A 26,912-nucleotide genomic window follows, 5' to 3' on the forward strand; every position below is an offset into this window, starting at 1 on the left:
AACAGATCAAACTTTCACTCTTCTCATTTTGGGAGTTCTTGAAAATTCTATTGCTTATTTCCCTCTAAATACACCAAAGAACTGCAAACAGATCACAACTCTAGAATATCTTTGGTTTCTTACTTCCTTGAATCCTTGGCCAAGATGTAAAAATATCGTTAGGATTTGAGGGTAGCAGCTAATTTAAATAGAGGAAGCTATGCCTATAGGGTTCACTCCCTTTGACAACCAAGAAATAGAGAGAGAGCTTAATATGTAGAGCAATGAGCTTGCATGGTCACAACATTTTCTCTAACCCTCCAATAAAACACAACATACTATACACCAAATGAAAAAACAAATCACCCAGTGAATGCTTGCGTGGGTGATTTAGTTTCAATGTGTTCACATGGTCATAACACTTGCTTACAACCCTCTAATAAAACACATACATGCTACTAATCAAACAAAAAACAAAATTATCCAATGAGTGAGTCACATTGTTGCTACCCACATGGCACAATAACAACCTATGAAAAAGTAGTGATTGCCATTGTCTCTAGGGTCTACTACCTTACTATGACAATTTAGAAATATCAAGGTAGACTAAGATATATATATATATATATATGATAAATAAAGTAGCCTAACATGTTGAACAATGAGTTCACATGACCACAACACTTTCTTGCAACCCTACAATAAAAGTATAAAACACAAACATGCTGACAATTAAATGAAAAATCAAATCACCCAATGAATGCATACCTTTTTCCTACCCCAAATGATACAAAAACAACTCACTTACATATAAAAAATAAAAAATAAAGACTACCTTTTAAAGTCCACTACCTTACTATGACAATCAAGAAATGTCAAGGTAGCCTAACATGTGTTCTGATGCATTCACATGGTCACAATATTTTGTTGGCCTTCCAATAAAACACTAACATGCTATCAGTCAAAAGAAAAACCAAATCACCCAATGAGTACATGCCCATTGATTTATTGCTTTCAATGAGTTCACGCGGTTACAACACTTCCTTGTGATCCTCCAATATGTTACAAACATGCTAATAAATCACCTCGTGAGTGATTAATCAAATGAAAGACATCCTATTAGTCCACATGATCACAAAACTTTTTTTGCAACCCTACAATAAAACATAAACATTCTATTAATCAAATGAAAAATGAAATTATCCAGTGAGTACATGCTTGTTTTTGCTACCCCAATTGATATATGAACTACCCACTATCAAGGTTCAAAAGTATCGATACACCTCTATCTATCAGCAAAGGTGCATCGATACTTAAAACCATGCACTTCTATATTTTTTAAAGTTTTTTTCAAAAGTATGTTTTTATATATATATTTATTAAAAAGGGGGTTCCCCAAAACAGGTGTTTCGGAACCCAAAAGATATGATACGATACGCCCAATATCATATCAATACATTGAACCTTGTCCGCTATCATATGACAAAATGGAGACAGACTACCTCTAGTTATATTAAGAAATACAAAGGTAGCCTAACATGCGGAGTGATGAGTTTACATAATCATAACACTTTCTTGAAGCCTCTAAAAATACTCATACATGCTATAAGTCGAAGGATAAACCAAATCACCTAGTGAGTGCATGCCTGGGTGATTTGGTTTTCATGAGTTCACATAGTCACAACAATTTCTTGCGACCTACCTATGACAATTAGGTAATACCAAGGTAACTTAACATGTAGAGTGATGCCTATGTGATAAGGCACTCATGGAGCGCTGCCTAACTAATCACCAAGATATTTTTTACATGGTGTCGTTGGATACTTTTATATTCTTAACTTTTTGGATTATAATAATAAATTGGACATTTCTTTTGATAATTAACAGGTATAATAAAATAGACATTACTAAACTAAATTATTATGTTTGAGTTAAATACTAGTTTCTTTTTATTATCTTTCTAATTTGTTAGGGTTCAATCAAGATGTATACTATCTTCGTTCATCCTTTCATTTCTTTCATTCTTTTTCTAAAACAGAAATAGAGGTTCAGCCCCTCTATTTTCCGAAAATCCCATATTTGCTAATGTTATCCATACATCCTAATAAAAGATATTTTTAAAAGGCACTTAATGTTATAAAACCTTTTTTATAGGGATTAAGAATTTAAGACCCTGAAATGGACTTGTTTAAGCTTGCCTTGAGGGGCTTGGTACAAAAGCAGCTCATAGAATTAGGAATGCATAATGTTTAACATCACATTAGCTATTTGAAGTAATGTAATTAGGAAAAAAATAAAGAGATTAAGAGTTTACATGCTTGAATATGTTTTATATGTTATGCTTGATTTTATTTTTAAATTTTCATTTTAAATACGTTTTACATGGTATGTTTATATATTTTAATTTGATATAATAGGCATTTTAAAACATTTATTTTAAATTTTAAGTTTATATTTTTAATTAATATTGTGTTTAATATTTTTATTTTTTTGGCATTTTTCTTGTTTTCAACATTATCTTTTGCATTTTTGCGCCTTGCTTCAAAAAGGTGCAAAATGTCCCTTGCGCTTTTTTTGTGCCTAACACTTTTAAAACATTGACCATAAAAATCTACAAGCAGAAGAATTTGAACCTTGGTCATTAGTTTTTAACAACCACAAGTCCACCACTAAGGCATATTGTAGTTGCTTGTCATAAACATATGCATTTTGATTCTTGAGTAAATTTTCTACTCTTAGGCATTTTGATCCTTGGCAATAAATGCTAAATTGATTGTTAAAATTTATATAGTAATAAATATTTACACAAATTATATTAATTTTATGAAAATTAAGATATATACATATTAAAGTATTGTTGTTTATGTATAAATAACTTATCTATAGTTATATCAAACTTTTATCTATTATTAATATATTTTTTTAAGATTTATTTGAGTTTCCTAGCATATCCATGTGTATCTTGAGTTTTCGTCCATATCCATGTATATCCAAAGAGTATTCCAGTACATCTCTTAAAATTGCATTCTAATACACCTTGTGTTTCCAATACTTTGAACCTTGATCATGAGAACAATGTTCATTGCAACTAGCCAAGCAAAAGCCTCCACCCAAGGTGGAGTAGGGTTACCCCAAATACATCTAACCTTTGATCCATCAACCCAATTATTGATTAAAGCATTACATAAATGACCTCACTATTATGAACTGACCATTTTTGCACTCCTTTCACCATATCGCTTCACCTAGAGTGGTAAGCCACAAGCTTAGCTCCATAGTCCACTTAGCTTGATTTGCATCCTAAAAGCCACTTAACCTGATAATTTAACCTAAATTTGACAAGCATAATAGCTCAAAATACAACTGCATCAAGCCCTGCTTACAACAACATGACTAAGCTCATCCTTTCAAAAATAAAAAAAATAAAAAAGAAAACGACTGAGCTCACTCATGATATAGGACTACAAATGGATCAGATTCCAAGGTAAAATGCCTAGATCCAAATCTGCTCCAGTAATATTCAACTTAAAATAGAATCAAATGTTATTGATCATATTCAAACTGGACTCAGATCATATTTGGATATAAATAAACTAAAAATTGCCATAATATATGTGTTATTAATAAAATAAACTAGAAATGACTTTGATATTGTATATCATGACTAAAATGACTTCAAAATAACTTCTATAGGACTTGAACCTATGATTCTATAGTAAATATGCAAATTCAAACTAACTTTGCTAATAGATAAAAATGATTTTCGCATGCATATAAACAGCCATTTTGTACAAAATGCCAAAAGTTGGGTGTGTATGCAGTCCACACCTCCCTTGAATAGTATGGACTAAATCACTAAATATCAGGTAATGATCCTTTGTTTAAATGTTATCTTTTTTATCAATAACTGCAAATTATGTTTAAATATTATCAGACCAGATCATATCAGATTAGGCTGGGATGGATCCACACTTGATCCAATTATAAAATGGTCAAATTAAAATTCAGACAGATGGATACTATGTGCATTCATATCGTGTTACATTGTACTAATATAAATCAACCCCCATGCCATGGTGGCATATTTTTTGTGTTAAGGGAACTCTTTGTAAGTTAAGCATCAAAAAGATCCTTTTTTTTTGTATTTTGTGATATGGATTTTTATCAATTTAACGGCTCAATTCGTTAAAATTAATAAATCATTCTTGACTTCAAGAAGAAAATCAAACAGTTGCAAGATTTTTGTTTAAAAATTTGCTTCTATATCAATAGTTAATAGACCAAAATGTATAGTGATGTGTCAAATTCTAAGGTTTAGCAATTTGAAAATGCCTAAAATCCAACTTAAACCAAATTAACATTTCCTCTTTGAGTTGAATGCATATGCTACTAGAAAATTGTACAGAAGACTCCCAAACGATTTAAACAAAAAAGGAACTGCACGATCATTCCGCATTCGTGTTTTTGTTGCTCAATTGCAGCTTGCAAGGAATTATTGTGGAATGGCTCCAACAAAGAAATATCAAATATTTTGTACCCTATCAACATGAGAATAAGGTCTAATTGATGTCCCAAAACAGGCATGAGCGTAAAACCCAAGAGAACCTAAATGCACAAAGGGTTCACAAGTTACCTTAGGAAGGTACGAAGACAACCGGATGTGAGCTTCAGAACCTGGGGCAAGAGCAAAATTGAGGAAAGCAGATAACACCGGTGCCTTAAGCTTCCGTCTCAATGCAATTGTTAGACGAACCGCTCTCACGATTCGCCGAACCTCTCTGGCATATGCACCTGTCTCGATAAGGGATGCTATCTCCTTCAAATCTGAATGCCCCACGGACAAGAAAATAGGTAAGCAAAATGAAGCCAACTTGCGAAACCGATCGAAAAAGAAAATGGGGCTTTGTATTTATCTTACGCTGCAAAGTTGAGGGGGCGGTAGAAGAAACAGAATTCGAAGGAGCTGGAAGCTCCTTCATCTCCACATCCTGAGTCATCCTGCAGGAACAATACTGAAAAACGATTGAATCATAGAGTGAGAACAGCTCGGGAAAAATCAATCCCAGAATAAATAAATAAAAACTCGATGGAATTGACCTGAACTATCAGATGAAGAAATCAAACTAAAACTCAAAGGACCTAGAGCGATCCGAGGCTTAAAAGCTAGGGTTCACACTGAGTTTATTTGGGATCTCTTCTTTCTTCATCTCCAAGTTAAAATGCGGTTTACAAAGAGAATTTAAAGATCTAACGTGCGCCTGATGCACGATAGAAAGATACCGTGGAAAGCGACTTGTAAGAATTAAACAAGGTAGAAGTAGCAGAGAAAAACCAAACCCAAAATTTCCAGTCTTTTTTACGAAACCCTAATGCCTAATCAATAGATATTGATCAATAAATGAAACCAAGTGATATGCACAGTACCTTGACACCTGCGAGGGTATAGTCTCTCACCCTTTTCGACTTCACCCTTCAGCTTCTCTCTCCCTCACTTGTGCAATTTTTTGAGATTTGGACACGGTTCACAGTTGTGCTACGGCGAGTCGTCGATACTAGATGACCCAGTAGCTGAGATGGTCGCTCGGCGTTCCTCCAAGGCCAGAGGCGGGGGATCAAACCCGTGTATCTGCAGGTTCTGGGCTACACGCCTACATGGACACCCTTCACACTATATTTGGTGTCTGTTTGGGAGTGCTTTCATAGGGTGCTCAACAAAAAACGAATCTAATGGAAAAATCTTGTTAACCAAATTTATCGGTTCGGTTTTGGTTTGGCATTTTTTAAAAAACAGTGGGTACCTGAGAGGGCTTTAACAGGGGTGCCGCCAATAAAAATCAAATCAAACCGAAAAATCTGGTTAACCAAATCGATTGATTTGATTTTGGTTGGTATTTTTCAAAAACCGGATTAATTTAGTTTCTGTTAATCTAAAAGAAGAACCAATAGTTAATCAAACCGACCAATAAATTTATATGTATTATAATATACAATAGGGCCATTTATTAGAACACCCATAATTTTGTGGATTTACTTCAACCTGTCTCACAGTTTATCAAAACACCTCCTATAGTTTGCAACTTATTTGCTTAATTGAACTCTTATTAAGGGGGCGTTTGATTGCATTTTTCAGTCGTTTGAATCTGAAAACGCCACCTTTGTTTGGTGTTGCATCTGAAATAGGACTTGAAAAGTTTTTTCAAATAGGAAATTTTTAAACTTGGGCCTATCACTTAATGTGCTCATATGCATTCCAGACATAGCATAAAGTCAAAAATACCCCTTCCTATTCCACATTTCTCTCTCTCTCTCTCTCCCTGTCTTCCTGCCATCACCGCTGCAACTTGTGAGAATACTCTTGAATGGTTGGACATAAATCTTTGTAATATCCTTTAAGCTTAGTTATCTTTTATGTATAAAATACCCTACTCATACTCATACAGAAAGTCCTAAATCAGTCATTGCCCTAGAAATCCGTTTAAAAAAAAAAAAAAAACTACCTTGTTGGGGCGGGTTGCCATTGAGTGGGATGGAAATTGCCATCCCTACTCAACCCTCCAATGGGCACAAGTTTTTTATGTAAGGCCTATTTCCCAAGTAACTGCACTTCAGCCTTCTCAAGCAGACCTTTTGAAGTTTTGATACATTTTCTAGGTTCAAGCTAAGAGTTTGCTTTTGGCAAGGTGCCAAGGTCTATGAGTCGATGCTGTCAGCAAGGGATCTAAGGTAGTCTGACTCCCTTTTTTTTAAGCGAAGAGAAGAGTATGAGAGTTAAAAGTTGAAACTTTAAATTATGGAAAATTCTATACCTATGGGGAATCATGACACGTTAGGAATAAATGGCTCCATCATATGGGTGCTTACGATTCGGTTAACCGAATAGTGGGGCATTTTTTGTAACCGAACCGGTAGTACTGGTTTTTGGAAAACCGGTAACCAAAACCTATTGGTTAACCAATTGACTGGTTCGGTTAATCGTCGGTTTAGTTCATTGGTTTTTTAATTTTTACAATATATATTATAAAGTATATATAGATATATATATATGTAATATTATATTTTAAATAATAAATAATATATCATATATTATAAATATATATTTATATAATGCATTTTTATTAATTTATAATATATAAAAAAGTTATATAATATACATAAATATTTATAAAATATATAGAAATATATGTATACCGATTGGTTCAGTTAACCGTTGGTTTTCTATATTGGTTAACCGAAATCAAATCGGTACCTTCGATTTTTTAAAAGCACTGAACTGACTGGTTCGATTTCAGTCAATTCGGTTTTTTTATTTTTTTTTGCTCACTACTCCACCACATAATGTTAACAATTTTAATCACAATTTCAATGACAGTACTTTAAAAATGTTATAACTTTTAACAAATCAAACTGGTGTGAAGACTGATTTAGACCGATTTCGGTATCATACCTTTTTTTTGGACTAGATTGTCAGGTTCAGGTTTTCCACTTTTTTTATGCCAAGGATCCATAATATGTTCTTGCTTACCAATGGACCATGGCTCAGGCATTGAATGTTTCTAAATAGAAAACTCACCATTTGTATTATTTCTAGTGTTGGAACGAGAGTGGCATTGGAGTTTAAGTATTATTTGTATGCATGGGTGTGAACAATCTGTCAATTGATGGACCATTTTGACATTCTCACTGAAGGTCCATTATTACAATGGAAATCTCCTTCTCTTCTCTCTTTCATACACACACATCATGTAGAAACACATTGAAGATGTTGGAAAAGTTTATCTAATTTTCTGGTCCAAAGTGTTATAAGTTATAACCTTACCGACAAAATCCATAAGGGGTAGATGGTAGATGGAGTTGTGGAGCAATCTACATTGTGTTTTCTCTTTCCAATTAAAAAGAAATTGAAAGTGAAAGAACCCTTTCATGCGAGTTTTGGATAATGCCAAAAAGATCTTCCTGCCTGTCATTCTCTCCATTGAATATGCAATAAAATATCTTGTCTTGATTATTCTATTCATGCTCGATACGATGAAACTTAAGAAGATATAGACGTTCCTATAATTGAAATCTAAAATCTTGTTCACAGACCAGAAGCATGGAATGTGACCTCTTGCCAATCCAAATATTCATGGATTTTAAAACCGAATTGGTTAGGGGTTCGGTTAGTAGTTCAAACGGTCCAATCGTTCAATCCAAAAGGTCAGCTCGTTTTAACAAAATATTAAAAAAAAATTGAAAAACGATCAAAACTATTCAAACGGTTAACCGGCCAGTTCAGCGGTTTGTTGACCAAAATTAATGATTTTTGAGAAAAATGGAACCGATCAGGTGACCAGTTCCTGGTTTTTCCAGTCCGACTGTCTGGTCCGATCCGGTTTTGAAAATCATGCAAATACCTTCAAATATAAAATCCCCATAAAACCTAACAAAAAGTGGTTTGTGTTGGGGCATATTCTATGGTTTTGGGACTGTGAACAAGCTTTTAAGTTTCAATTAATTATAGGAATATCTATCTTTTTTTAAGTTTCATCATATCCTGTAGGAATAGAATAATCTAAGACAAGATAGACAGGTGAAGAGAATAGAAAATAGTAGTTGCAAGTTACAACTTGCAAAGCTCTTCAGAGTTCAGATTTCATAACCTAAGCCACACGCGTGTGAGGTAAGGGAAATTGCAAACTTCCTATCGATAGACTCGTCCTTAAGCAGAGTGGACGACTCGGACTTCTTGGCCTAAAATACATAAACAAAAAGGAGAAGACTGCATAGATTATGAAATAGTAATTAGGGTTCATTTGGTTCACAGCTAGAATTGAAATCAGAATGATCTATGCTCATTATCTCGTACTCTATTTGATTCAGATAGGAATGGAAATGAGAATTGGATTATAAAAATGGGATTTCATTCCAATGGTCATTCCCTCAAATCAGGGAATGCCATTCCAATTGAATAGAAACAGGATTCCAATTCTGCCCAACCAAACAGTAAGAGTCTGAATAATAATCCATACAGATTTCAGACCCCTATTTTCCTCAAACCAAATAGGGCCAAATTGCACTCTAGGTCATTTGGCCCTTGGTTGCTTCACAATAAATCGACTAAAGGTGTGTTCGTTTCCTCTTAATTCTTATCTCTTAAGAGGAATCTTTTAACTTTAAAAGAAAATTGATTGTTCGTTTCCTCTTATCTCTTCTATATTAAAATGCAATCATACAATTTTTTATTTTCCAATGATACTCAAAAAAAATAAACAAAAACTCTCATATATGGGGTCAAAATAGATATTTGACAATTTTCAAAATTCAGAATTCAAAACAACATTCTCTACAATTCAAAGTTCGGAGGAAAGAAAAGTTCACCAATACCAAAATACCTCTTAATGTAATTATTGCACTTTCAGATGTCAGACATCAAAGTGAACAAGCTAAGAACATTTTCAATTGAACAAGTCAATTTAACAAAAACGAATCACCTAAGATGATAAAAATTAAAAAAAAAAACCAACCAATGAATGAATGTACTGCTCGGTTAGCAAAATTCTACAACAAAGTCAGAATGAGAAATCCTAAACCACCTACAAAAACACGTCGACGTTGCCGTCCTACGACGGCTTCATCAAATACAGGGTTTACATTTAACGTTGCTACACAATACATCCTATCCTATCACAAATGGGATGATAAATTAAAAATAGTAGCGAAGGAGAAAAATTAAAAGATAAGAGAGAAAAAATGGAGCAGGCATCCAATCCAGCATATAAAATGCAATAACTTGCAATCGGGATCAATACATTGGAGGGAGCAAGTCAAGCGCCTCCAGCAACTACATGGATCGGCCCATTGGATTGAACATTACGGCCTCTTCCACGATTCTGTCCCCTCCAACGGCCACGCCCTGCAATCAAATAAAAGTCAGACACTGAGTTTTCTAATGAGCAATTAACATTGAATCAATAAACCCCGTGAAGAAGGGAGAATAACACTACAGTACCTCGGCCTTGAACAGGTGGTTCATGGTTGACTACTGCTTCTTGTTGGGTATCAGCCGGGGCACCGTAATTGTATCCTCCCCTTCCACGCCCACGGAAGCCACGCCCTCTTCCACGGCCCCAGCCCCTAAAGCTTCGACTTCTGTCCCAACCTCCATCTCCGTATTCACCAGACACAAATCCGTTCCCTGAAATAAAATGCACTAGTCATATCAGAATATCATAAGAACACTACTCTTTTAACAAAACAATATTGTATCTACGGGAAAATGTCTTTATGAAACTCAGTACGTACTTAATCAACTATTGCTTAAAACTATCAAAACGGTTCACATTATATGATTGAATGGACAAAGTGTTTGCTTATGAATCTGTAACTACAGGGATTCTAATAACTCTACGTGACTCTTCTCTTGAGTATGATTAATCAACTTTAACAATCATTGCCTCTACATTTGCATTCCTGTTTGTGACATTTAAGGGCTTGAACTTTAAAGTGGAACATTTTAGTACCCTGAACTGGAAATATACACTTTTAAGTCCAACTCTGTTAAAAATGACGTGACAATGAGGGCAAAACTACAATAATGACCGTGTTTAGATTCTCTTTTGCTCACTGAACTTTGATTTCTCTTTTTTTCCATATGAAGCCATCTCTATACTTCTTTTCAACAAAGAATAAAAGCATTTGGATGAAACAACAAAGAATAATGAAAAACAAAAAGAAAATCTGAATATGGGCATTTTTGTAATTTTACCCCACTGTAAAGTCAGTTTTAACAGAGTTGGACTCAAGTGTATACTTCTAAAAGTTGAAGGTACTAAAATGTTGCACTTGAAAGTTGGGGCCCTTAGTATAAGGTACCTATCTGTAATTTGCCCTATTAATAATATAGATCCATGTTAGTAATAGTATATTAATAGTAATATCTAAGCATCCATACTAGTAATATCTTTCAATTCTCTTAAAACACTAAATTTTTTAGGCTAGTAGACCTGTTCATGGGCCGGGCCAGGTTTTGTACATGTATCAACAGAATACACTCAGGTGTGAGCCCGAGCCCGGCCTCATAAAGCCCAAAGCCCGGGCTCGAGCCCAAGCCCGACCAAAAATTTGAAAACATAATTTTTTCTTTTTTTATTCAATAAAAAGTGTTTTATTTATATTAAAAACCTTCAAAACTCAAAAATAATAAGCACCTCACTATTACTTGGAAAAAAAAGAGTACAAAGAAAAAATATTGTATATATATTTTTTATTAAATAAAATATATTTTTATTATTTAATATATTGTATCAAGTCAGGCTCGGGCTCGGCCCAGCCCAAAAAAAGTCGGGCCCGATTAGGCCTGAGCCCGAGCCCGCATGCCTAAAATTATGACCATGCCCGACTTAATAACGAGTCGAGTCGGGCCAGCCCATCGGGCTACCCGGCCCATGAACAGGTCTATAGGCCAGTGGTTTGGGCACATCCCACTTTTTATAGAGGCATACTTCTAATCATTAGTCAAATAATACAAGTAATAAAAGGCAAACAGTGGTTTCCATGTCTTTTCACTAGGGATGTGCCCATTTTATCAAAATGGGGTATGCCCAAATCACTGGACACAGCAAGTGAGCCTAATTTAGTATCATTGCAAATAATTTGGACAATTCTCTAGTAGTTTGTAACTGTAGTGTGAATACACTCGTAGCAAACATACCTCTAGCCCTTCCTCTTCCTCTACCACCACGTCCCCTTCCTCGACCACCAGGTGAACCATCTACATTCCAAAAAGATGTCACAGGATATTGGGGCATTGCTAACCTGAGAATAGAATATAACAAAATATAGAACTACTGCATTACCACCTTCATATTCAAATTCCGTCAGTGCCTTCACCTGATCAGCTGGTAAAGGGGGCTGGTACCTGACAAAGATAATGATATGCATAAGTAATGACGATTTGTCCTTTTTTTAAGGAAAATAGAAAGCGGACATTAATAAATATTCAGATAGCGATTACTCCTGCTTCAGTTGATAAATAATGATCAGTTTTTAGGGTTAACCGGTTAAGAAAGGAACTTGAGACGACAATCAAAGCATTTCTTGACTTCATAAATAACTAATCATTTGCATTAATCTCAACTCTTATCATCTAGAAGCAAAAGAACACACAGAGAGTAAGAATGAAGTCATTATCAAAGGAACCGACTCAAACAGGTGACAAAATGGGAGAAAGTAGACTAAGATGGTTTCGTCACGTGCATAAAAGATCATGTACAGCACCTTTAAGAAGTGATCTGTCACAAGTTGAAGGGGCTAGAAGGGCTAGGGGAAGACCCAAAGGGACATAATTTGAAGTGGTAAGAAATGATTTAACCACTCATAATGTAACAATAAACATGGCATTAAACAGAACAGAATGGCAAAACAGGATTATGTAACTGGCCCCATATAGTTGGGATAAGGCTTAGTTGATGGCAATAATAGGAAGCACAAGAATACATATAGTGCCCAATATATAATAAAGCAAATCAAGCACCATTTAATTTATTTTGACCAGATTTTTGCATTAAAGAAGTGTTGCCCATGCAGATCATACAAGGAATAAGGTATTACAGCCCACTGGGCCAATTTGCTTCCTGAAATGCTCTCGAGTTATGCCCTTGTAGCCATGTAGGTACCAAGAGGATCATCAAATTAGCAACTACCTAGCCATCTCCAATAAAATTCTGAAGCAATTACATCTTTGGAGTGACTTAAGCATGGCTAAATTTATTTATTTTGAACCTAGTAAAAATTATTTGACTATGCTCCTACTGTCCTATAAGACCTCCAAAACATTGTAAAAATTAAAACTGGCTTCATCATTAAACAATACTCAGATTGATATACATCTTCAAAATCTCCATTTCTACTATCACCGAAGTTACTTTTGAGAAATATAGGCACAGGACTCACTACGATACAGATATGCCAATGAGAACCTCCCAGACCCTGATAATGTGTAACATGTAATACCAAAAAAGACACAAGGAAAGAATTCAATGAGAAATACATCACTTCTCCAATTCCTACACTGATTTCAAATTTTTTAGGTGATTGGACATTGGTATTTTTTGAGTTTTTAAATCCATTTTCTAGGTTATTGATGTCTTAGGAGTTGGTTAAGTTTCAATTTTCTATAAAGCTACTAGTCTTACTAAATATCAAAATTACTATTTATAAATAAAATCGTGATTTTTTTTTTGAGAAAAAGTTAACTTTATTCAAAAGGAGAGGTACATGAGGCAATGTACACAACAGATAAAACTCTCAGAAAATTACAAAGGCATATAGCTATCACTAAAGAGAAAATCCCTGTAAGCACCAGATTTAAATAGACTATCAGCTTCAGAGTTTAGCTCCCTCGGAATCCAGACCACCTGGCCACTTAAAGAGGCCCAAGGCCCACTGTCAGGACTAGAAAGCCAGTTAATGGTGTTGGCTGAATCTCCTTTAATGGTAAGACTTTGTAAACCCGTGTCTTTTGCAATCCTGATGCCAGTTAGAGCTGCCAAGACTTCTGCCTTTGTTAATGAGGCAACTCCAACTGGCCCACTAAAAGCCCAACTGATACCATTTCTATTTCGAATTACACCTCCAATAACCGCTGTACCTGGGTTTCCAAAAGCACTCCTATCAAAATACAAGGTCGTCTCGCCCTCCACATCAGATCTGAAGTTACGGGTAGTGTTGAACTGTATTTGTTTAGTGTGAAAGAAATTTACAGCGTTTCTTTCGAGGTCATCAAAAGGGACACCTCTGAAATGAGATGAGCTGGAAGTCTAGGAAGCATCTGTAACATATTAGAGACATCAGCTCCTCAAAGTTTTTTGTTCTGTTGTTAAAGACCCTGTTGTTTCTCTCTTCCCAAATGCTCCAGAAAATAGCATGCGCAGCAGATTGCCATAAGATTTTCCCTCTTTTGCTTAATCCTCTTCCTGACCATTGCCTTAAGCAATCAGCCACATTTTCAGGGAAAACCCAGCTGTATTGAAACAAAGATAGAAAGAAGTTCCAGCATTTTCTAGTTTCCTCACAGTGGAGCAGAATATGGTTGGTGGGTTCCCTAGCTTTAAAGCAGAAGCAACAGCCATGTGGAGATAAATAATACCTGCCATGGTTCTTTTTCTGAAGGAGGTCAAAAGTGTTGATTTTCTTTAAGCTGGCTTCCCACACAAAAAAACATACCCTGGTAAGGATATGAGCACACCAGATTCTCTTGTAGGGGTACTGATCATTAGTTTGTTCTTCCCTAACTAAAGCTTTGAAGCAAGATTTGGTTGAAAACTTACCTGATGGGTGAAGGGTCCAAACACGAAGGTCAGGGGAATTTTGTGAGAGGTAGACCTCTCTCAGGGTGTCCAAGAAGCTAGAGATTTCACTAATTTCTGGATCCCTTAGAGGTCTCCTAAGGGTTAGATTCCAGTTGAAATAAGGAGGGGAGGGGGTAAAACCTAGGATATGGAAGCTTCTTGGTTTAAGGTAAGGCTGAATAGGCGAGGGAACGAGTTAGCTAAAGTAGAATTACCCCACCACAGGTCGGTCCAAAACTAAATTGTCACCCTTTCCCACTTTATATCTAATAAAGGATATGAAAAAATTGTAAGTCAAGATTATACCTTTCCAAGGGTGGGTGTCTTTGATTCGATTCAAGTGAAGCTTGCTATCCCAACCATTGGTGTGCTTCCCGTCTTTGCTAGTGATTACAGCAGTCCATAGTGCAGTTGGCTCTAGAGGAAATCGCCACAACCATTTACTAAGAAGAGCCGTGTTTCTTTCTTTCAAATGACCTACTCCCAAATCTCCATTCTCCTTTGGTTTGCTAACCTGAGACCACTTCACAAGGTGTGAGCCCCTTCCCCCCTCCTTCCCAAATAAAGTTTCTTTGAAGTTTTTCTAACTGAATGGTTATCTTGTTAGGCATGCGAAAGATGGAAAGCTGGTAGGTGGGAAGGTATGCCAAGGATGATGCTCTAACTAGAGTGAGCCCCCCCCCCCTTTTTGACAAGTAGTTCATTTTCCATGTTGCTAGTTTCTTCTCACATTTTTCTAGAATTGCCCAAAAGCTTTGATTTTTCGAGTTCCCTCCAAGAGGCATCCCCATATATGAGAAGGGGAGATTCTCTACTTTGCATCCCAAGATCTCTGTGAAGCTAATCAAGGATTGAGCCTCTGCTAGATGTATGCCAGCAATACTGCTCTTTAAGAAGTTTACTTGCAATCCTGACATCCATTCAAAACAGGTGATGACCCTTTTCAGATTTGACACATAAACTTCATCAGCTTCTAGAAAAAAGGATAGTGTCATTAGCAAACTGAAGATGAGATATTTGGGTAGCTTCCTGTCCAACTTCAAATCCTCTCAATAGTCCAAGAGAGATTGCCTTATTCACCAATTGGCTGAAAATTTCTGTGACTAGAGTAAAAAGCAATGGGGAGAGGGGGTATCCTTGTCTTAGGCCTATGTTGGCATTAAAGTATCCTTTTGGCTGCCCATTTACTGAGAACCAAGTAGAACTTATGCATCCCTCAACTCACTGAATCCACTTGTTTCAAAAACACATTATTCTCATAGTTTCCATGAGGCACTCCCAATCTATTTTATCATACGCTTTTTCCAAATAAAGTTTCACAATCACACCTGGTTTGCCATTCAGCTTCCTCTCTTCAACGCATCTGCTTGCTATTAGAGTGTTGTCGATTATTTAACGCCCTTTGATGAAAGCAAATTGATTCGGGTATATGATTTCACCTAAAACTTTCTTCAATCTTTCAGCTAGAACCTTTGCTAAAATTTTGTAGACACTCCCAATCAGACTGATAGGTCTATACTCTTTTGGTTCTAAAGTACCCTTTCTCTTGGGAATCAGGCATATGAAATTGGAATTGTTTCCTTTGTTTACAATGGCTGAATGATAGAAATCATTAAATACTTGTAATAAATCTGAATTAATGATGCTCCAACATGTCTGGTAGAATAGAATTGGGAAGCCATCAGGGCCAGGGGCTCTATCTCCGTCCATGCTACCACTTATGGGTTTTTGTAATTTCTAGTTTCTTTACATTTAGTTTAGTTTTAGTAAGATTAGTAATGAGTTAAACAAAATTATTCAGGAGTAAGCCCCTATTTGAGCGTCTCCATATGCTACCACTTATGGGTTTTTTTAAGTAATAAACTAGTTAGAAGAATAGAACTTGCTTGGGATCAGTTTTTGAGTTAAAAATTGAAGATAGTCATTGTAATTGAAAAAAAAAAATAAAGTTGATTTGATGGATAAAAGTCTGGAACTCTGGATTAGCAAACCTTGATTGTAGTCAGATATTTTTCTTTTGTTTCTCTCTTACTTCATTCTTCTTCATGGCACAAATCTGAATGGAATGGCGAAACAGGATCCATGTAGCCAACCCCATATAGTTGGGACAAGGCTTACATGATGATTATGACTTGATTCTTCTTCTAAGCATTTTATATCTTTGCTGCTTACTATAACAGCTATATTCTTCATACTTGTTCACTTTTTGATAACTAGAAAGCTTTTTCATCCCTAGCTTCTTCACCCATATTCTTCATCCTTGCTCACCAACATCACCTTTCTTTGCCCTAGAAAGTCCACCATCAGATTTGAAAGTCATAGGACCCCTACCTGTCCTACATCACATTGTATCTCAATCTGGTTACAAGTTCCAATGCTGATTTCACTCTTTAACTGGGCAACTTTCTCATTGAGAATGTCAGGTATGCAACAGAGAAACAGATAGATACCTAGGAACAGTTTCACCACATCAACATTAAACCAGTAAATACCAAAATCTCTGTACAACCAAAAGGCTGTGACTAATGAGATAGACAATAAATATTTTAGTTGCTCCATAAATCAAAATAACACTGACAGCATGATACCTAAAATAATTATAACACCATCTAAAACCACCACTCAGAAGATGGCTACCAATTTCTTCAATATCCAGTTTACATATAAAAGATAACATATTAATCAGCTATCGGGATTCTTTGCTTAAAGGAAACAGCACAAAAACGGAAAAATAGGTACTTAATAATAGTAAAACTGCAAAACCTACTCCAGATCCACCTAGATATTTTCCTGTCAAACACTACCAAGAAGCACTTTGTAATAGAACTTAGTCTCTCCCAAAATGAAAGTTGAATCATACCCAATAGAGGCAATTTCCAATTATCTTGTTCAGAAACAGTATTATGCACACATTATGCACATTAGATTATTTCCAATAGATAAAGAGAGGGTAAGGAATGAAAAGTGCATGATACTCGCAAGGAATAGATGCAACTCTTCTAAATACTAGACTAACTAGCAATGTTAACTTAGGAAATGGTAACAGTGGTGATTCCAAATCATAAGTCGCAAGAAAGGTTCCTTATCTGCACTTGAACAATCAAAAATAACAATGGTGGAGATTCATCAAAGGGTCACTCTTCTAAATACTAAACTAACTAGCAATGTTAACTTAGGAAATGATAGCAGTGGTGGTTCCAAATCATAAGTCACAAGAAAGGTTCCTTATCTGCACTTGAACAATCAAAAATAACAATGGTGGAGATTCATCAAAGGGTCTAAAATACATGTGCTTAGCTATACAAACCATCAAAATCTCTGGCATTTCTTTTCCCACTAGATTACTCAAAAAGACTGCATTAATGCCAGTTCACCTGGGAAGCTAGAAGCCTAGAGATTTCGCTATCACCTTGAGCACCTCTTACATGTGCTTAGCAATACAAACCATCAAAATCTCTGGCATTTCTTTTCCCACTAGACTACTCCAAAAAACTGCATTAATGCCAGTTCACCTGGGAAGCTAGATGCATAGAGATTTCGCTATCACCTTGAGCACCTCTTTCAGACAGACTCAAAAATTGGCAGATTCACTAGCTAGAAGAGTTCTAATACACATATTTTGCATGGAGGGTCTATACACCAAGTAAAGGAACTAGTTATAATCTATCAGATTTCTATGTTGCTTGGGGGAGGATACAAGGTTGTCCTCACTCCTTGAGATTTTTTTTTGGGGAGTGTGACTGTTTATTTTCTTTATTATCATTTCTTATTTTGATAATTTAATAAGGTTTCTGATCAGTTAGTGATTAAAGAAAATAATCAAATATAGATAAATACAAAATGTAGTGAGCCTTGATAACATGAAGTATTGCAAGTATAGATAATAAACCAATTTAAACTCACCCAATAGATGACTTATCGAGCTCCTTCTTTGAAAGGGTGATTGTAATCATTGAGACATGCCTAGTGGTTTCGAGACTGTAATGCAAAGAAGAGCCCTTATGAGAGCCAAAACAGGACCAAAGAACAATAGGCATGATGAACACCATGGTGCCTATCATGACAATCAGAATACAGCCTTTCATGCTCAAGACAAGGTTCAAAGTGCTCTTACGGAAGGAGGCCTTCTTCTAGGGGCTCCCAAGTATCAGTTATGTCAGTGGAACCAATTGATGTATTCTGATGAAGACCAACAATTCTTCTCTGCTTTATAGGTAATAGTAAGTATACAACTCCAAAAGAAAATGGAGACAAATAAAATAACAAGCCTTCCATGCTTGAAATAAGAATCTGGGATCATTCTTGACTGATAATATCAAGTAAACTACCTTAATTAGCTCCACGATCATTACAGTCTTGTTGATAGCTCTTCCCATTGCCTTGAAGACAATTTCATTTGATCCTTTCTCCTGTCAAAATGCGAAGCACACTTACATCCAAAAAAAAAGCATGATAAAGATAAGGCATCCCTTGATCTCAAGAATGGGAAAAAAAAAGGAAAGCATCAATATAACTGACGCTAGATTTCCATAATAAAGTGATGGATTCCATACATGGAACATTTCATTTTTTATTGTTCATACGTGGAACAGTTTACTTTAGATGCGCAACTTCTTTTTAATATGGTTATTGAAATCAAGGAACAATAATCAAGATATGTAAAGCAACTACAACTAATAAATAAAATTAAATAACACAGTTAAAAAAATACAATGGACAAAGTCATAATTTTTTTGATCAACACAAAGTTATAATTTCCAGATGTTGTTAAAGTTCTTCATGCATGATTGCATACATAATGCAGACAAACAAATTTGAACATATTCAGTATGGAACTTGTTAACTGCTTACTGCATTCATAAGCTATAACATACATACTTCATTGCATGGAATAAATTTGACTTTTTATAACAGCACAGGCTTTTAAACAATGCCATGAAGATCCTAAATGAAATCATATGCACGTCACTAAAAAACAGGCATATTTGAATACCAAGAGCAACCATCCATTTGGTGGCCCATATTTTTGAAGTCCCATCTTCTGAAAGTGGGTGCCACTAGGCTATCAAGAGCACATGTAGTCAGAATGTCAGATGTTGAGAAAAGACATCTAATTATTTAAAGATTAGGATTTCCAGGTCAGCCTGATATAGGACAATTCACTGACCACCAACATCGATAATACTGCTTCACTGGTACTGCTTCCAGAATTTTTTTTCTATAAATATCTTTCATGTTATCTTCTCTCTGCCTTACAAAACACAGAAAAAGGTTTTATCTTCATTTTGGCATTTCACCACAACAAATTCTTTATTCATTTTCAGATACTCATAGTATATCTTTCTTCTGAACTTCATTTTTTTTTTCTTTTTGTGCATTAGCATTCTTTTTAGTTTATTATCTTGCATCGCACATTATCAGATACAACATCAAAAACATTTTAAATTGCATTCTTTTACAACAAAAACTTTAGGTTGTGTTTGGTTACAGTGCAATTTTATTTGCACTAATACAAATACATGGGAATGCAAATCCTAGTTTAATTTTTCTTTGGGTTTTACTTTATTCTGCTTCAGGTCTTATTTTACTTCATTAATAATGCAATCAAATAAAGTAAGGTAAATTTTGAAACAAAAATAAATCAGAATTTGCACTCAGATCATTTGCACTATCATGGTTTTGCATCAGTGCAAATTTATTTGCACTACAACCAAATGAAACAATAGTTTCAGATAAATGGCTTGAACAGACGGATAACCTTGCATTGTCTTACTTCAATTTAAATAAACAGGAAAATAGAAATGAAAACAGGTTACCTGAAGTAGGCTCGTGGCATATGTGATATAGCTCCTCATCCTACCTTGAGTCGTAATCCGTATCTCATTCTCGTTTATTGGTGTTTCCGCTTTTGGCTTCTCCACTCTCTGGTACCGATCCATCTTCTCCACATTAACAAAGAAAAAGAAAATAAGTAAATGACTTTGTAAAAGCACAACCATTCCTCCAACTAATCCAATACTTCTCCTCCATTGAAGAGTAATGCAGAGATGGAACTATAAAATTGACGGGAAAAAGAAAGGAAAACCCATTTCACAATTAATAGTGTGCAAAACTTTTTTTTTATCAGTTGAAAAATCAAATACACTCGCCCACAAAAGGATAAAAATGCCATTAAAAAGGAAACGGGTTTCAGATGAAGAATCAAAACCGTGAATTAAAAACCCAAGAAATATTAAAAACATATGTAAGAAGATTCAATGCATGACGCAAAACTAGGGTTTAGGTCGATTTAAAAAGGAAAAAAAAAAAGTAAAAATAAAAATGTTGCAAGAGAAAATGAGAGCGAATGGAGCTTCTTCTCTTTCTTTTTTCTTTTTTTTTTTTTTTTTTCCTTTTACCTTCTAAGTATAATAGTTTCGGAACAGTGGATGCTCCGCAAACAGCCCTCTTCTCTGGCTTCGTTTCTTCTTTACCGCCCTAACCCTCGTGCGCTTCTCCCATCGTTTATATAGCACCAGCCCTCCGCCCTACTACAATCTTCAGCCGCTGTGTTTACCGGTTGAACCGATCTTTCATCCGAGTCGAATTCGAACCGTAAGTTCATAAACCCCTTAGTTAGAACCATTCCTCCAGAACCGACCGAATCGTAGAGGGAAACATGTCCCACTAATTGGGTCAGGATCAGATTTTGGTTTTTCCACACAAAAATGACCCTACTCTGATACCTCTCTTCTTCATAATTAAATTATAACATTATCATGTTATTCGTTTCCAAATCTGTCAATTTTGTAGGCTAAGGGCTGCAGTCGAGTCAAGCCGAGTCAAATTTTGGCATGTATTGATTCGATGTTTGAGGTTGAGTTTAATTTTAACTATATTTTTTAATTTGAACTCGGTTTGAATGGGTTCAAATTTGAGTGGAAAATTTGAAAATGAATATATTTTTATATTCTATAATATATATATATATACACATATATGTAATTAAGCTAAGTTTTCGAATTTTCAAGTCAAATTTTTAATTGGTCGAGTTAAAGCTTGAATACTAATCAAGCTTATCCAAAGGTTCTATTCAATTAGAACTCAATTCAATTACAATCTGAAAGTGTTCAATATACCATTCAAACCGCCAAATCACACTGAACCAAACCGCAATTTGCAGTTTGATTTATTATAAACTTAAAACGGTTTATTTTTGGTTTTTTGAATCTTAAAAACTAAACCAAATCATAAATCGTATAACAATATAAATACACATATAATAACATATATAATATATTTTATATAATATAAAAATATACGATAAAATAAATTATCGAAGCACTCACTCATTCAAACCAAATTAACATATCAATTAAAATGATTCAATGATTTTATGGTGACTAAAAGGCAATATTTATTATTTATCCAAGCATATATGTTGCTTCGGCCTTTTAATTGGATTATACTGAATGGAAGGACCTAAATCGTATTAAACCGTAATAAAGTGGTTTAATTTGGTATGAAAAATGTCACCACATTTTACTAGTTTTAGTCTTGGTCTGAGATCTATTCTAAATCGCACCGAACCAAACTATCGGGTCGGACTGGATTTATTGTAATCCGGACCAGACCATCACACTGACAGCATTCACAGCAATATTGGTGACCGTGGTGCAAAGTTTAAAGGTCATGCCCAACAGGCAGCAGCCTATGAAAAAAATGAAGCTAAAAAGTTTACTTTGACTCGATCACAGATGAGTTGAGTTTGAAGTGGCAATTTCTGGTCCCGACTCCCGATCAAACCGCCCGTCTATACCAGTTTACTTTTGACTCAGTCGGAGTTCGGCCAATGGACCAGCGCTGCGTCGAGTCGAGCCTAGATGCCTGTCCGAAAATCTGGATGGCATTAGGCGGGGCCTGATCCGATTACACTACCTAAGAATCCTTTCTTTGACACGTGGCAAATTTTATTTGAAGCCCGCGTGGCATGTCATGAATGTTTTTGATTAGATACTTAGGCTGCATTTGGATGTCATGTATATCAATAATCGATGTAAATTTTACATTGGTTCGGTTTTGTATGCATTTGGAAAGAGGGTGTAATTATTATCAATGTAAAACTACATTCTAGATCAGTTTTGCATGAGTTTGGATGGAGTGTAATTTTACATCGATAATCGATCTAAAACCTCATCAACTCTAAAGTTTTACATTGATAACCAATGTAAAACTACAGTGATTTTATCAATGTAAAACTTTACACTCTTCCACCCATCACTATTTTCAAAAAAGCAACGGTCACTTTCTAGTTCAATGTAAATTACACTGATGACGTTTTACACTGATTCCAAATGCAACCTTAAGAATTGGGATGGTATTGGAGTAATATCTAGTTATTATTATTATTATTATTATTATTATTATTATTATTATTATTATTATTATTATTATTATTATTATTATTATTTAATTATGACATCAAGGGATTACATATTTGACCCCAAAAGGTTGAATTGTTAGCTCATCACCAAATAGAAAAAAAAAAATTTTTTTGCATTGTTTTTAAGTTTTTTATCTTATTTCTATCATCAACAAATCAATTGTTAATGGGGGTTAATACTTTAAATATATGACTTAATATGAGAGGGGTTTAAATGAGGAGAAAAAAGGTTGTTCAAATTACATTTTTGTTCTTATAATTAGTGAGTAATCAAATCAAATTTTGGAGTATTTTAGTCAAACAAAAATTCTACGCTTAAATTAGGAGAAATATAGTACTTCATATTATATTTTGTGCGATCAGAGAGAAACAAAATTCATAAATAAGAGTATTCTAGTCAAGAAATGATTCAATAAATCTTAATGGGAGTTAATACCTTAACTATAAGATTTAATGAAAGGGATTTGAATAAGAAGAAAAATAGTTGTTCAAATTATATTTTTGTCCTTATTATTTCATATTTAATTTATATTTAAATTCATTTTTATTTTTTATTTATAAAAATGCTAAATATTGCAATATGAGGCCCAAAAAAGCTTTTTTTTTCATGGAAATCATGGCGCCTTGGGACACATAGATTTTGAAAAATTACCCACCAAATTCTAAAAAAAACACCCGAATTAGACGTCATACGCAAAGTTATGGCCTCTAAAAGTTTGTACATACATTAAATGTTCAACACGGGATCCGGTGATTGGGTTGAATGGGTCAATGATTAGACCACCCTGATCGAAAAGCTTTTGACTAGGTCAACAATTTTTTACCAAGTGCTAGGTTTCATTCAAACAAGACTTAGACTCTCTTAACTACGTGACAGTTCAAATGATTCAACTAGCGGGTTTAAAACAATGGATCGAACAACTCCAGTTCAACTACATACACAAATGTGATGTTTGGCATCAATGATGATTTCTTGAAAATCACTGTTATGTCGGATGGACATCAATGTTAGAGGAATTGAAGTTGAAATTTCTGTTTGGTTGGCTGATTTTGGGGATTTTTAGGAAATAAACTTAAAATCGATTCTTGAAAACAACCCTTTTTCAGGGATAAATTTTTTTTTTGGTAATTTCCTTATTTCTAGTTGTTTCCGATTTTTGAGGATGGCATGGCATTGAATAATTACTCTAATACAAAAATAATCAGCCCTTGAGAATCAATACCAAATAAACTAAAAGACGATTTCTCAAAAAATGGCTTACATGACATAAATGATACCAAATAACAATTTTTGGTGATTTTTTAAAAAATCACCGATATCCAAAAATCATAATTGGCAAAGAGAAATCATCATCGATGCCAAACAGTAAGTTACCCTGTAAATACCGTTTTAACAATTGAAGGTAAAATCTTTGGACTGCAAATAACATTTACGGGAGATGCATGTGAAGATCAATTTTGTGAGGGGAAATCTGGTCAGCGTGAGGTGCGCTATGTGAGGAGCAAATCCTAGTTCTCCAAGCAACTCATTTCTATATGGGAGTTCACATTGCTATGACTGAATAGTGATTTATTACCAATAAAATGCTCTCAACCAAGGTTCAAAGTATTGACACGTATCGACTTGTATTGGCCGATACGTATCATTCCGGGAGCTCCTCAATACGCAAAGGGTGTATCGGGGTTCTGACCGGTTCAGGGGGTGGAGGAGCCTTAAACCGGCCCACCAGAACCGGTTGTGCAAAAAAATTAAAAAAAAGTATCGATATTTTGAACCTTGCTCCCAATAGGGCAATGCAGCCATGCATTGGGAACATCTCAAGTTCACATTAGCGCCTCACAAGGGGTACTCCACAGCACATACCAACCATGGAATTCACATGTGCACCCCACAAATGCCCCATAGCATATCCCAACCATGTATTGGAAGCATCTCCCATTGACAACTTCAGGAGATGTTCCCAATGCACGCTAAGATGTGCATGTGGGGAATTTTAGGGGTGCAGATTTGATCTCCCAACCATGTATTGGAAACATCTCCTGATGATGACAAGTACAGGAGATAGATGTTCCCAATTACACCGAGATGTGCATGTAGGGCTCTAGTGTGATCTCCAACATCTCCACAAATGTGCACCATTGGGACAATGTTGAGGGTAGATTTGAACTCGCTATGACCTACTCTAGAAAAAAATTTGGTTGTTCACGAGTTTGGACGGACTCTCCATAGAGTGCATCCTACACGCATCCCACTATACATCCCAATAGTGCATTTGGGAACATCTTCCATAAGGGCAAGTAAATAGAGTTCAAATCAGCCCCCCCACAAGATTGCCCCTCACAACCTCCCACAGCACGTCCCGTCGTGTATTGGGAATATCTCCCGATGATGGCATCATCATTTATGGGATTATCATCGGGAGATGTTCCCAATACACGGTGGGGATGTGTTGTGGGACGTTGTGGGGGACTGATTTGGTCTCGAGTAAATATGAAATTGTTACCATGAGTAAAAGAGTAATTTGCCTTACTCCTCTTTTAATCTTAAAAGCAAAGATCATTTACTAAAACACCCCTAAAGTTTCACAAGTTACTCTACCCTATAGTTTGTGTTTTACAAGGGCACTCCCTATAGTTTGCAATCAATTTACTTAATTGACTTTCCACTAGATAGAAGTGAAAAATGATAGTTTTGACTCTAATGTTCATTTAAACAAATTTAATTAAAAAAATCAAAATGTAGTTTTTATCCCCCGGTAAAATGTGCGCAACTACTCAATTCAATTTTGTTTTTTCAAAAGCACTAGGGGTACTTTTGAAATAAACGATGGACTTGTGCCTTTAAACATTTTCCACTCAGTTTAAGTGGTCATATGACTATTTCTAATTGTATTAAGGAGAAAAAGCATAGCCATTTGTAGACGGCAATACAAATAGTTGTTAACATAAGGTTGATTAAGTAAATTGGTTACAAATCATAGGGGTGCTTTAATAAAATGTTAATTATAGGATAGGTTTTAATAAATCTACAAAACTTTAGGGGGTATTCTAATAAATGACCCTAAAAACAAACAAGTGGTTGAATAGGGTAATGTGTGAAAAGCTCCCTAACACCCTAACAACCCATAGGGTTGTTCACAGGTCGGGTTGGGTTGGTTTACTAGTTTTTTTTCAACCGACTCGACTTCGTCGGGTTACCTAAAGATTAAACCAAAACTGACCCTCTATTAAGCAAAACTGACCTGGTTGGTTTATATATACATATAACTGAAATATACATATTATATATAATATTTCAATGAGAATATATTTATAGATAACTGAATTATCGCTTTACCCATCTTTCTAACACATAATCGACCGGTGGTGAAGAAAAACCGGCCAAATCGAGTCGGGTCGGGTCGGGTTGGTCGGTTTGAATTTATTTATGAACAGCCCTAACAGCCCATACTATTTATCTCAAACTGTTAAAGTTTTCTCCTCCCTTGTGATCCTCAATCAAATATGGGCACGCCAATAATAGAAAACATCAGTTTAGTTTTATTTGTTTCTAACTTTCTATTACTGATCTATCTGTGTTTCATGGGTGGATTGTTTGACAATTTACAATTGACATATTTGGTAACTTATGGGTAATACATTAGATCTCTCTCTGTATTTTTAGCAATAATAATAATTCTCATATATTAAGCTTATTTTTGCTTAATGCATTGGATGAAAAACTATAATATTAGGAGTTAAGACATGCCCAATTTTTCTATAGATTTTCTAAATTTATTCATTTTTCTAGTTTTCATATTTTTTTTATTTTTATTATATATGATTTATGGTGTCATAGGTTGATCTGTTTGACCTGGATGATTGACTGTTGATCCCACCATCTCAAGGGAAAAAATGGTTTCATTTTTTATTTGTTTTTTTTTTCTAAACATTGTGATAACTTTTTTTTGTAGTATTACATAGGGCCATATTTGGGAGTACTTATGTGGGTCGGGACCATTCCATTAAGCACTTATTGTTATTGGTGTTTTGGAAATAAGCCCAAAATAAGTGCTTATTTTAAAAATAAGGGCTTATATTTTAACCCCCAAATTTCTAACTTTTTTAAAATTCTTATTGTATAAGCACTTATTCAATTTTTCTTCCAAAATTATCTCTAGTTGAATTTTAAAATACCGGTTACA

The 26,912-nt window shown here is 35.1% G+C and overlaps 2 protein-coding genes across 6 annotated transcripts in view; both read right to left on the reverse strand.

The window, feature by feature from the left end:
- Positions 1–5,645, reverse strand: part of LOC104604283 (putative 26S proteasome non-ATPase regulatory subunit 3) — a 29,824-nt gene extending 24,179 nt beyond the window's left edge. The window contains exons 1-3 of one of the 5 annotated variants that reach the window (XM_010268567.3): positions 5,404–5,645; positions 4,898–4,991; positions 4,613–4,803 (exon numbers count right to left, since the gene is read on the reverse strand). In XM_010268567.3, coding sequence (XP_010266869.1) covers positions 4,613–4,803; positions 4,898–4,976 — 270 coding nt within the window. In that variant the 5' untranslated portion in view covers positions 4,977–4,991; positions 5,404–5,645. Of the gene's footprint in view, positions 1–4,612; positions 4,804–4,897; positions 4,992–5,076 lie in introns of all 5 variants that reach the window. The other 4 variants (XM_088890167.1, XM_088890168.1, XM_010268566.2 and 1 more) reach the window with 4 other exon arrangements.
- A 3,686-nt stretch (positions 5,646–9,331) lies between these two features.
- Positions 9,332–20,844, reverse strand: LOC104604284 (uncharacterized). The gene is made up of 9 exons (XM_010268570.3): positions 20,705–20,844; positions 20,123–20,245; positions 18,635–18,715; positions 18,421–18,509; positions 18,210–18,284; positions 11,817–11,875; positions 11,669–11,728; positions 9,968–10,153; positions 9,332–9,871 (listed from the first exon to the last, which is right to left on the reverse strand). Exons 2-9 carry the CDS (start codon positions 20,243–20,245, stop codon positions 9,783–9,785), a joined length of 762 nt encoding a protein of 253 aa, XP_010266872.1. The 5' UTR covers positions 20,705–20,844; the 3' UTR covers positions 9,332–9,782.
- Positions 20,845–26,912: the final 6,068 nt, after the last annotated feature.

This window comes from Nelumbo nucifera, chromosome 6 (assembly GCF_055504915.1).
Source record: "Nelumbo nucifera cultivar China Antique chromosome 6, China Antique-T2T, whole genome shotgun sequence".
Taxonomy (NCBI): domain Eukaryota; kingdom Viridiplantae; phylum Streptophyta; class Magnoliopsida; order Proteales; family Nelumbonaceae; genus Nelumbo; species Nelumbo nucifera.

Excerpts from the sequence above, each read along its gene's own strand:
- LOC104604284 (XM_010268570.3), bottom strand. The coding sequence starts at position 20,245 with ATGGATCGGTACCAGAGAGTGGAGAAGCCAAAAGCGGAAACACCAATA. Across the intron at positions 18,716-20,122 it reads ATGCCACGAGCCTACTTCAG|GAGAAAGGATCAAATGAAAT; the intron begins GTAACCTGTTTT and ends GCATTTTGACAG. Across the intron at positions 18,285-18,420 it reads CTAGAAGAAGGCCTCCTTCC|TCTCGAAACCACTAGGCATG; the intron begins GTAAGAGCACTT and ends TTTGCATTACAG.